The sequence below is a fragment of the Bison bison genome, unplaced genomic scaffold (assembly GCF_000754665.1).
Source record: "Bison bison bison isolate TAMUID 2011002044 unplaced genomic scaffold, Bison_UMD1.0 scf7180017864329, whole genome shotgun sequence".
NCBI classification, from domain to species: Eukaryota; Metazoa; Chordata; class Mammalia; order Artiodactyla; family Bovidae; genus Bison; species Bison bison.
Window position 1 is genome coordinate 5,244,216 of NW_011494901.1, and position 12,517 is coordinate 5,256,732.

The 12,517-nt window shown below is 43.7% G+C and overlaps 1 protein-coding gene across 2 annotated transcripts in view; it reads right to left on the reverse strand.

Moving 5' to 3' along the window:
• Window positions 1-3,759: 3,759 nt before the first annotated feature.
• MARVELD2 (MARVEL domain containing 2) overlaps window positions 3,760-12,517 on the reverse strand; it is a 25,857-nt gene continuing 17,099 nt past the window's right edge. For both annotated transcript variants that reach the window (XM_010853584.1, XM_010853585.1), the window contains exons 5-7: window positions 11,258-11,429; window positions 8,222-8,272; window positions 3,760-7,624 (exon numbers count right to left, since the gene is read on the reverse strand). In XM_010853584.1, coding sequence (XP_010851886.1) covers window positions 7,502-7,624; window positions 8,222-8,272; window positions 11,258-11,429 — 346 coding nt within the window. In that variant the 3' untranslated portion in view covers window positions 3,760-7,501. The remainder of the gene's footprint in view (window positions 7,625-8,221; window positions 8,273-11,257; window positions 11,430-12,517) is intronic.

Here is a 12,517-nt window from a genome sequence, read left to right on the forward strand (position 1 = left end):
GCGTGCTGCAGTCCATGGGGCCACCAAGAGTCGGACATGACTTAGCCACTGAACAACAACAACAACAACCCTCGGCAACCAACCAGATCAAGTAATAGCATCTGGAAGGCTCCCTCATGCCACCATTCCCAGGTGATAACCATCTTTCAGAGGTATCCTCTATTTGACTTCTACCACCAGAGATTAGATTTTTATAACACAGTAGCTTTTTTATTGATACAGAACAGACATATGTTAAGTGTATAGACTAAACTCAAGGGCAAAGGGAAACAAATATTTAAATATGTATATAGCCTTGTAGGGGCTTCCCTGGTGGCTCAACTGGTAAAGAATCTGCCTGCAGTGCAGGAGACCTGGGTTCGATCCCTGGGTTGGGAAGATCCCCTGAAGGAGGAACTGACGACCCACTCCAGTATCCTTGCCTGGGAAATCCTGTGGACAGAGGAGTCTGGCGGGCTATAGTCCCTGGCTGCAAAGAGTTGGACATGACTTAGCAACTAAACAACAACAACTTCTATGACCATACCATAATTTCTCATCTTTACTACTCTCCTGTTGATGGATGTTTGAGTTGTTGCCAGTTCAGGGCTTCTGTGAGCAACATTGCTATTTACATAGTAGAATATTCAGTAGGAGGATTTGACCTACTCTGGAAAGGCCAGGAAATGACTTCACTGCAGTGCTCTCTGGGCGATCGTGTTTTTCTGAATCTCAAACCTGGAGGTGGTCTTGTGGCAAAGACTCTGAGTTCCCAAAGCAGGGGGCCCAGATTCGATCCCTGGTTAGAGAACGAGATCTGGCATGCCATAGTCAAGAGTTCACTCTTTGCACGTCCAACTCTTTGCAACCCCGTGGACTGTGTAGTCCCTGGGATTCTCTAGGCCAGAATACTGGAGTGGGTAACTGCTCCCTTCTCCAGGAGATCTTCCCAACCCAGGAATTGAACCCAGGTCTCCTGCATTGCAGGCAGATTCTTGACCAGCTGAGCCACCAAGGAAGCCCAAGTGTTCACAGGCTGCAACTGAAGATCCTGTGTACCACACTAAGACTCAGCGCACCCAAATAAACTAAAATAAATAAATCTCATGGCTCCAGCAGTAATGCAAAAAACCCCACAAAAAACCTGGAGGCCAGGGATCCATCTCCTATGTGTCCATAGTGGGGACCCTTTCTGTCTTTTCCCTCAGCTCTGGAAGCATTAAGGGTGTTCTGGCATTGGCTGTAATGTGTGTATCTGGCCTGTTCATATATGAGTAAGATAAATCCCTGACTACACTCACCATGAGAACAATTAATCTGTAGGTAATATTTGTTTTGGTTTTTGGCTGTCAACATCCAAATCCCTTCATACTTTGGGGAATTCTCTAAGTGATAAATCTCAGTAGGAGGCCGGATCTTCCTGCTGAAGCTCAAAAGGCCCCACCCCAGTCCCCTTTGCAATTAGAGCATGGCAAAGGACCTAACTCCCACCAACTCGTTTCTCACTCTGAATCATCTGAATCTGAGTCATGTATCCAAGGATGGCAGGGTTGGCGGCGCATTTGCTACACAGAGGGCAGCAGGAGCAGGAGAGCTGTTTGCACGAGATTGAATTTTAGGTGTGATTTTGGGCATTTAGGTGTGATTTCTTCCTGCTGTATAGCCTCCAACTCAGTTCTCCATGGCTCCCAACAGTTCTATAAGCTAGACAGTGCATGCATGCGTGCCAAGTTGCTTAAGTTGTGTCAGACTCTTTGCGACCCCGTGGCCCATAGCCCGCCAGCCTCCTCCGTCCATGGGATTCTCCAGGCAAGAATACTGGAGTGGGCTGCCATGCCCTCTTCCAGGAGATCTCAACCCAGGGATGCAACCTGCGTCTCATGTTTCCTGCATTGGCAGGTGGGTTCTTTATCAGTAGTGCCACCTGGGAAGCCCAGGCTAGACAGTAGATGGTAATAAATCCCTCTTCTACTTCAACCAGCCAGCTTTGTTCTCTGTCGCTTATCACTAAGAACATTGACAGTTAAATCCTCCTACCAAAACTGCCCCATAAATAATGAGTATGACTATTCACTGTTTGAACTGGTAGAACAAATTGCTGCTTTATGTAAAAAGCGAAACCTTGTACACTACTTACAATTCAAACTGTCTTGATAAATCCCTTTTATGGGTCTAACATCTTATAATAACTTTAGTTTCTCCAAAGCAATTAAATGGTAGAGTTATCCGTTAAACAAACCACAAGGCAAACAGAACTGTCTTTAAATAGATATCTGGAGGTAGGGTGATGAGCCTCTTAGGTCTGAGGGCCCCTTTTCCCTCTTTGTAAATAAAAAAGGAAGGTGCCAAATCAGTACTCTATTAATTGGAAAGTCAGTTCAGTTCACTTCAGTTCAGTCGCTCAGTCGTGTCTGACTCTTTGCGACCTCATGAATCGCAGCACACCGGGCCTCCCTGTCCATCACCAACTCCCAGAGTTCACTCAAACTCATGTCCATCGAGTTGGCGATGCCATCCATTCATCTCATCCTCTGTCGTCCCCTTCTCCTCCTGCCCTCAATCCCTCTCAGCATCAGAGTCTTTTCCAATGAGTCAACTTTTTGCATGAGGTGGCCAAAGTACTGGAGTTTCAGCTTTAGCATCAGTCCTTCCAATGAACACCCAGGACTGGTCTCCTTTAGGATGGACTGGTTGGATCTCCTTGCAGTCCAATGGACTCTCAAAAGTCTTCTCCAACACCACAGTTCAAAAGCATCAATTCTTCAGCACTCAGCTTTCTTCACAGTCCAACTCTCAAATCCATACATGACCACTGGAAAAACCATAGCCTTGACTAGATGGACCTTTGTTGGCAAAGTAATATCTCTGCTTTTTAATATGCTATCTAGGTTGGTCATAACTTTTCTTCCAAGGAGTAAGAGTCTTTTAATTTCATGGCTGCAATCACCATCTGTAGTGATTTTTGAGCCCCCAAAATAAAGTCTGACACTGTTTCCCCATCTATTTCCCATGAAGTGATGGGACCAGATGCCATGATCTGTTTTCTGAATGTTGAGCTTCAAGCCAACTTTTTCACTTTCCTCTTTCACCAAAAGGCTTTTTAGTTCCTCCTCACTTTTTAATTGGAAAATGCCTCCTCAATTCCCTGCTTTTTGCCTACTCCACATGCACTGTGGCTTCAATCAGTTGAAATGGAAATGTTCTTTGTATATGTGAAGGACATTCTGGCTGTACCAGAATATATAGACCTCCGAAGAAGTCCTGATTATATAATAAATATGTTTATTGGGCTTCCCAAGGTGGCTCCTGCCAATGCAGGAAATGCAGGAGACGTGGGTTCGATTCCTGGACTGGGAAGATCCCCTGAAGAAGGAAATGGCAATCCACTCCAGTATTCTTGCCTGGAGGATACCACGGACAGAGGAATCCAGTGGGCTATACAGTCCATGAGATTGTGGAGTCTGACACGACTGAGCACACATGCACTGCAGACTACTAATGAAAAGTTCTTATTGATAACATTATCAGAACAAAAAATATAGAAAAATAAATTAAGGATTTTCACAGAGACGTATGGTTTACAAAATTATATCAGGTACTTTTGTCTCATCTAATTCCATTGCTCAGAGTTCAGTGACTTGCCTGAGGCCACGCAGCTTGAATCTAGAACTAACTCCCATTCTTTATTTTCCCACAATATGAGCATTAATCACTTTGAAACAATGATAACTGCATTGCATTAAAATGAAACAGAAAACATAAAAACTCTACATTCAGAAAAATTATGTTTTATTAAGTAAAATGCAAAACACAGCATGCTATTTGTCATAAACTTGTTCTGTAAATACCACAATTCTTTCTTTACATGCTTATACATACACTTGTGTAAGATGAGAATGGAAGGATATGATCTCAAACGTAAACAGTGACTATCTCTAGGGGTCAAAATTATGGGCAGTTTTATTTGCGTGAGCTTGGGAGGAAGTGCATAAGCTTATTATCATTTTCTACATTTTCTACAGTTAGCACATTACCTATACTTCCCGAGAAAACCTTTTATCATTATTATTAGTCATTTTTGATATTCTATCTTTAAAACAGACAGATCATTATCTAACTCCATGAAAAGTATAGTTTGAGTATCTAGCCACCACTAATTATACAAGCATCTTCTTGAAATTTTACTAACAGTATTTCATTAATTTTGATAACAGTATCATCAGGTTGTAATACTATCCCATCACAGGTAAGGAGGCTAACGCTCAGGTTCCTTTGTTGAGATCACACAGGAAATAACAGCCTTGGTTGCTGCCAGCTCCAAGTGCACCTTCCCCTTCTGCTGGGCTCTCCTTACCTTCCTTCTGACTCAGCGTATCTTCTCTAGCGTAGGAGAGCTGCTTTACCACACGCTGGTGCACCTCCCAGATTCATTTCTTTAAACACAGACTTATGGTAGTAAAGGAAACTACTTAAAATGATTCTATGTATTATCAAAAGACTAGAAGAATATATTCCGAACAGCATGGTAGGACTTCCATTTTCTAAGCTTTTGTATCTATTAGTTTTTTTTTTCTCCTTTAAAATTTTTTAATTAAAAAAATATGAGTCAGAAAAAACTATTTTTTCCCTATATTGTCTATCTTTTAAACAGTGGGGCATCTCAGTTTCAGGCTATGCAGACCATTTCTAGAAATGCACATAAGAAAAATGCATACTTCATCACCATCCCTTTGGCTTCTCATTTGTATCTCCTGTTAAGACAGGGTCTCTCCTGTTTTACTGACTACCAAATCTTCAGTACTAGAACATCTGGCCAAAGAAGGCACTTGGCATATAACTGGCAAATGAATGAGTGAAGGATATATACTTTTCTCCTTCCAAATTTTAGATATACTGATATGTTCTCATACTGTTTCAAAATAGAATACATGTCAAAAATCAGCTAAAATAAAAAATATACAGGGAACTCTTTTTCTGAATCTCACAGCTTGTTCACGGTGGCTGTTATGTGTTGAACTGTGTCCCCTCCAAAAAGGATAGGTTGATGTCCTAATCTCTGGGACCTCAGAATGTGACAGTGTTTGGACACAGGGTCTTCGCAGGTATAATCAGTTAAGATGAGGCGACTAGACAGTGTTGGTCCCTGATCCAATATGACGGCCGTGTGAAGACAGGCACAGGGAGAGGGACACGTGAGGACAGAGGATTGAGGGGATATGTACACAAGTCAAGAAGGTCAAAGACAGCCAGCCAAAAGCATCCGAAGCTGGAAGGCTTCCCCTACACGCTTCAAGGGAGCTTGGTCATGCTGACACCCTGATTGCAACTTCCAGCCTGCAGAACTGTGAGACAACACACTTCTGTGTTAAGCCTGTGGTACTTGGTTAAGGCAGGCAGCCTAAGGAAACCAAAAGCGGCCTTGACTTTGAATTCCTGCAAGTAGTGGGGGAGGAGTCACCTGAGCATTATGACCTACAAGCTTCCAATGACTTTCCACTTTATTTTCTGATAATGGAAAATATTTTCAAGAACATGCCCAGTCAACTCAGGAATGCCAGCAAGGTAAACAATAAAGGGCACACACAAAACAACAGGTAACTGAAATTTTAATAAACCTACGTATTTACATAAAAACTGCAAAAATCAACATTACAACATGGGTTTTCAAATATTAACATTTACAATTATAGTAAAATATAGTTTCACAAGTTAAATTTCCCTGACACTTCATTTCAGTATTAATCTAACTCTTTATAGTTTATCAAAGTGGTATTATTTCATCTTTTTTTTTTAAAGCATAGGTGTCTTTCTTAAGTGAAATGTTAACATGGGACCCCAGTATATAAAACAGAAAGTGAAGCTGTTCTAGTTCATGAGAAGGGTTTCGGAGGGGGCCTCACACTTCCCTCAGTTCACCTCTTAAAACTTGTAGCACCCTAAGCCTTGTCTGAGAACTGAGGACTGAAAATATTAACAATATACACTAAATGAGATTTCACTGACAAAGAAGAACTAGAAAGCTTATTCGGTAACCAATTTGTTTTTCCACATGCTTTTCTTTGGTTTTATCACCTTAGAAAATTCCTCAAGTATTAATTATGTGAATGGCAGCTATATGAAGCAAACATTATATTTCTGATTTGCTGCATTCTCCCACCTGGTCTCCTTTTTTCTAAACATTTTTGCTGCTCCTTAATTTTATCTTTCCAAAGCATTAGTTTTATGTCTTACTACTTCTTTCTTACTTCCTACTACTTCCTTACTACTACTTACTTACTTCTTTCTCACCAGGAGAAGGAAATGGCAACCATTCCAGTATTCTTGCCTGGAGAATTCCATGGACAGAAGAGCCCGGTGGGCTACAGTCCATGGGGTCAAAAGAGTCAGGCACGACTTAGTGACTTGTACTTCTATACCTGGGAAATTATCTACAAGATGGATGCTGCCGAATAGGGTCCAATAACAATGATTTTTTTAAAAACATTTTTAAGGCAGTCTCTTGTTCACATTAACAAAAATAAAACATTTCTCATGAATACAGCCTTAAAGTCAAGCTAATTCTTGGGATGATGAAGCATTCCAATAAAGCGAAGGGAGGTTCTAAGTAAGATGTAACATCACGGGGCCTTAGGATGGACGTCTAAACAGGACAGAAAAAGAAACAGTAAAAGCTCAGTCTTTCTATCTGAGGTTTAGAGGAATGGCTGGGCTGTGGGAACATGAAGTGGGAACACAGTGACGTTGATTAAAGAAAGGTAAGAAGGTTGCACCGGACCCCAGTGGGCACAGGGCCACAGGGAAGCAACGTGTGTAAGAGTTATTTACAGGCCATGGCCTTGGGTTAGCTGGCTGGACTTGCTCATTAAGGTCCTTTCTTTGAGACTTACTCTGGGTAGATTATTTACTCCACAAACACGTCTGTATTTCACAAACACTGGTGCAGTGCTTACAGTGTGCTCCAAGTGCTCACAAAAGTAACTCATTTAATCCTCATAACAACCCTGTGAGGTAGGTACTATAATTTGCCCCATTGTACAGATGAGGAAATGGACACAGACAGGTTAAGCAACTTGCCCACGGTCATAAGGCTTGAAAATGTTGATCTCGGATTCAAACCCCTTTCAAGGGAAGAAATGACATCTTTGGCTGGGATGAGACATTTGTCCTAAGAAGTCCCAGGAACCGGCCTAAATAAAAAAGGAAAGAGCAGCACCAGGACTGATGACTTCACTCGATCGTCACACCACAAGGACACAATATCTGAATCAATTTGAACAACATAAATATAACTTGCACACAGATGAGTCCAGAATTTCTTCCACTCTCAGTAAAGGCCCTTAGTAAATTTGAATTTGTTTTGAAATGTCTGAAATGCAGCTTCAAACTGTCTTAACGTGACATACCAGCTAAACCAACCAGAAGCCTATTCATGAGGCATTTGCTTCTCTATCACAGACACCAGCATAAAAAAGATAGTAAATAAATATTAAGCATGATATAAAAAAGTGGCTTCAAATAAGTTTTAAGAATAATCCTGTACATCCCAATTCATTACTTTATCATATTCTTGAATCTTTTGCTTTATGTGAGAAAGTTTATTCTTCAGATAATCACAGCGTTCTTTTTTTTCTAGAAATGTAGGATCCTGGAAAAAAAACATAGCTGTTATCCCGGCTGCTGGCTTCCTCAGTGAAAACCATAGAAACACACATTATCACCCAGAAAATGGCTTTTCATAGCAGATTTCAAAATCTGCCCAACTAGAATAATAGGAAGTTCTCTACATGTACTTCAGTAGATTTTATTTTTTAGAACAGCTTTTGGTTCACAGCAAAATTGAGTCAGAAGTAGAGAGCTAACGTGCCCTTAACTTGAGTAGTTTAGAATACATTAAAGAGTAAACCATGGATTACTAAAAGCACTCCCCAGCCTCTACTGATTTGTGCAATTAAGTTAGGGATGGAATTAGAAACCTCTAGAAGAACTTAAATCTGTGAATGAATGTGGGTGAAGAGCTCCGTCAGGGGGCTCATTTCCCTGGGTTCCTAAAGCAGGACACAGCAGAGTGTATTCAGGACAGAGAGGACAGAGGGCGCCCAGCAGCCACCCGCAGTTCCTAACAAGTAGCATCTTAAGAATCACAAAACAAGAACTACATTAGCTTCAACAATCTGAAGTCTGTCAGCCGACACCACTGTACCTGGATAAGGCTACACCATAAGAAGGAAATGGCTTTACTCACATTTTTCTTTTTCTTAAGCTCTTGGTGGATTCTTGAAATTCTCTCATGTTCCTAAAAATAATATATCATATACGTGAATGAAAATACTTGCAGTTACTCAGATCGTATCTCAAGAGGATTTCCCTGGTGGTCTAGTGGTTAAGAATCTGCCTACCAATGCAGGGGGACATGGGTTCGATCTCTGGTCTGGGAAGATCCCACATGCCGAAAAGAGCAACTAAGCCCGTGTGCCACAACTACTGAGCCTCAGTGCTGTAACTACTGAAGCCCGGTGCTCTAGAGCCTGCGCTCTGCAACAAGAGAAGCCACTGAAATGAGAAGCCTGGGCATCGCAGCTAGAGAGTAAGCCCCCGCTCGCTGGCACTAGAGAAAGCCCGCAGGCAACAACCAAGATCCAGCACAGCGAGGGGGAAAAAAAAGGAATGTCTCAATAGTACACTGGCCACTGAGTACTGAGTACACAGTGGAGACGAATAAGCCTGGCTGGCAGACTCCTGCCCGTGCAGAGCTCAGCCTGAGGACCAGAGGCTGTCTTTTGTGATACAATTAATATCTCCACTTTGGATAAGGCCTGGAGGAGACTAACTGCGGCCCTGTTGTTTGGCTACTTGCTTGCCAAGCCGTGGTAAAAACCAGAGGAAATGAGTATTGTCGACACCCTGTGGGATTATCATTGGAGGACTCAGTGTCTCTGTGCCTGCTGTAATCAGGACCCTGCCACCCCACCAACTGCAGACCCACCTCCTGAGCCCTGTTCACTCATAAGCAGCCTACAAACCTGAGACCACCAAGCCTGGGCTTCGAGACCACACAAGATGGTTGGGTTTCTAACATCTGTCTGCCAACCAGCCTGCTATTCCCAACCTGTGCTGATCTAGATGCTTGGCGCCTGCTCCTCCCTTCCTCATCTAAACTTGGTCGCCCTTCTTGGAACTGTGGACCTTGTCTGTTCACCAAACGGTACTAACTGATCCTGGGCCTGCCTTCTGTGCTGGACTCCTCCTGGTTCCCGGTACAGGTGTCTCTTAGCCAACACCTTTCCATCACTCCAAGGCTGGGAAAATGTCACTACTCCACACACTGGGCTTGGAGAGCTCATAGTTATAACTCATTTAAATGTACGTGTAAAAGTCTGGTCAAAACAAAATGCCCAACTAACAGAGGTCTCAGGAGAAGAATATACATATCTACATATAAAATATGCATGTGTGTGCTAAGTTGCTTCAGTCGTGTCCAACTCTTTGCAACCTATGGACTGTAGCCCTCCAGGCTCCTCTGTCCATGGGATTCTCCAGGCAAGAATAGTGGAGTGGGTTGCCATGCCCTCCTCCAGGGGATCTTCCTGACCCAGGGGTTGAAGCTGTGACTCTTATGTCTCCTCCTTTGGCAGGCGGGTTCTTTACCACTTTGCGCCACCAGGCAAGCCCCATATAATATGGATATAGACTCTATTTACATACATTTGACATTTATTAAAAAAATGCTGTATGAGTTTTAAAAATTTCAATGACACAAGTGGTAGATTAGATTAATACATTCTTTTTATAAAGGATAAATGTTCCTTTACATGTGTGTGTTCCTTTACACACAAATGTGCATAGCAGCATTATTTATAATAGCCCAAACATGGAAACAATTCACTGTCCATTGTCTGATAAATGGATAAAAAAATTCATACAAAGGAATATTATTATTCCACCACAAAAAATAATGAAATATTGATTTCTGACCCAACATTGATGAACCTTGAAAACATGAGGCTAAACAAAAGAAGCCAGACATTCGAGGCCAATTCCCAGGTGCCACAGCAGTAAAGGATCTGCCAGTGCGGGAGATGCGCATTTGATCCCTGGGTTGGGAAGAGCCCCTGGAGGAGGAAATGGCAACCCACTTCAGCAAACTTGCCTGAAAAATTCTGCAGACAGAGGAGCCTGGTGGGCTACAGTCCACGGGGTTGCAAAGAGTTGGACACAACTGAGTGCCAGAGCGTGCACACACTTATATTACTGCATTTACACCAAGTGTTCAAAATAAGCAAATTCATACAGACAGAAAGCATTAGTCGTTGTCAGTGGTTGGAGAGAGGGGAAATGGGGAATTAGTTCTAAGGGGTATATTTTTTTTGTAGGGGTGATAAAAATGTTCTGGAATTAGAGTGGTAATGGTTATACAACTTTGTGAATATATTAAAGCCACCCAGGGAGTTTCCTGACAGTCCAGTGGTTAGGACTCTGGGCTTACACTGCTGAGGGAGTGGGTTCAATCCCTAATCAGGGAAACTGGGATTTCGCAGGTTGTATGGCATAGCTAAAAAACCCCACAAACACCCAAAACAAACAAACAAAAAAACCACGAAATCACTGAATTGACACTTAAAAGCAATGAATTTATGTCATGTGAATTATATTTCAATGAAAGAAATGCATGTCAGGTAAAAAAATGCCATTGATTATGAGGGCATCCTAATTTCCCAGATATTAAAATGTGAAAAAGACAAAACATTAGAGAAAAAGCATGAGTCTCCTATGACTGCCGTGTCCACCTTGGTTTTCCTTTCTGCCATAGCCACGGTCATCAGTCTGAAGCACGGGCCCTGCAGCTCACACGTGCAGCCTCAGGTCCACTTTCCACCCTTACCCGCTGTGCTCTCTGGGCCTGGGGTGCAAGCTGCTCAGCTGTGACTTACCTGGAGAATGCACGGCCACTGGCGGCTCCTCTACACTCCGTCCACCATTTGTGAATAAACTCTCCTCCAATTATCTTAGTTTGAGTGTGCTATCTGTCTCCTTTGGGACCCTAATTGACTCAGTGTGCACTTAGGCAAATTTATATTTTACTTAAGTAGGAAAATAAAATGCAGTTTAACAATTGAAAGCAAAAGACATTAAATGATATATTTTGAATTGTCACCCTGAAGATCTCAAGTGACTTCCCCAGACAGCAGATGTATACGGTTATGCCTTCTCTACATTTTGGACAAAGTCAGAATTCATCCTTCCTCTATTGGAACTCTTCCCCAACAGTGCAGGCCCTCACCTGCTGGTTTTCTGAACGATGCGGCAATCTGCTCATCACGGCATCCAGCTCATCAAACTTCCTCAGGACGGCCTGGACTTCTGCGGAGAGCTCTTTGTACTCTGCAAACTGGTCCTGGAACACAGCTTTATAGCGTTCTCGCTCATCACTTGTCTGAATCATAGGGTATTTCCTGAGGGAAAAAAATAAACCAAAGTTGAAGCGTGGCCAAGACGGTGGAGTAGGAAGATCCTGAGCTCACGTCCTTCCATGGCCACAGCAAAATTACAACTATTTATAGAGCAACTATTGCTGAGAGAGACCAGAACACTAGCAGACGATATCTTCTACAACTAAAGATGTTTACTAAAGAAGCAACCACAACAAGATGGGTAGGAGGGCAGAGATACAGTAAAGTCAAGACCCATACCCCTGGATGGGAAGCCCACAAACGGGAGGCTGACTACAACTGCAGAAGGTCTGCTCAAGGAATGAGGTGTCTGAGCCCCACACTGGGCTCTTCTGCACTGGGAAGACAAGGCCCCAGAAAATTTGGTGTTGAAGGTCAGCAAGCCTTACTTTCGGGAGACTCTGAGGCCTGTGGCAAATAGTCTCTACCCTTAAAAGACGCACACAAAATCTCACACGCTCCGGGATCCAGAGCAGAAGCAATTATTTGAAAGACGTCTGGGTCAGACCCACCGCTGATCCTGGAGAGCCTCCCAGAGAGGCAAGAGGTAACTGGAACTCGCCCTGAGGACACAGACACTGACAGCAGCTATTCCGTAGAGCTCGTTCTACCACAAGCGCCATTCTGGAACCCTCCCTCCGGCTTACTGGTGCAGGGACCAGGCCCTGCCCACCAGCCTGTGAGCACAGTACTGGGATGCCCGGCCCACCAGTCTGTGAGCACAGTACTGGGATGCCCTGCCCACCAGCCTGTGAGCACCAGTACTGGGATGCCTCAGGCCCAGCAGCTAGCCAGGTGGGGTCACAGTATCACTCACTAGGGGGCCAGGTGGGCCTGTCCACCAGAAGACCAACACCAGCTCTGGGACCCCTAGACCCTGTAGCCAGAGACCCCAGGACACAGCTCTGCCTACCTGTGGGCCAGCACTCGCCCCAGCACCTGGCCCTACTAGTGGGCGCACACCAACTCCAGGACCCCGGGACCTGGCGCCACCCCACCAGCTGACTGGCACTACCCTTGGGATCCCTTGGGCCCCAGCTTTCCCATTGACAGGCTGAAGTCATTGGACTAACCCTTCCCCCACCCCGCCC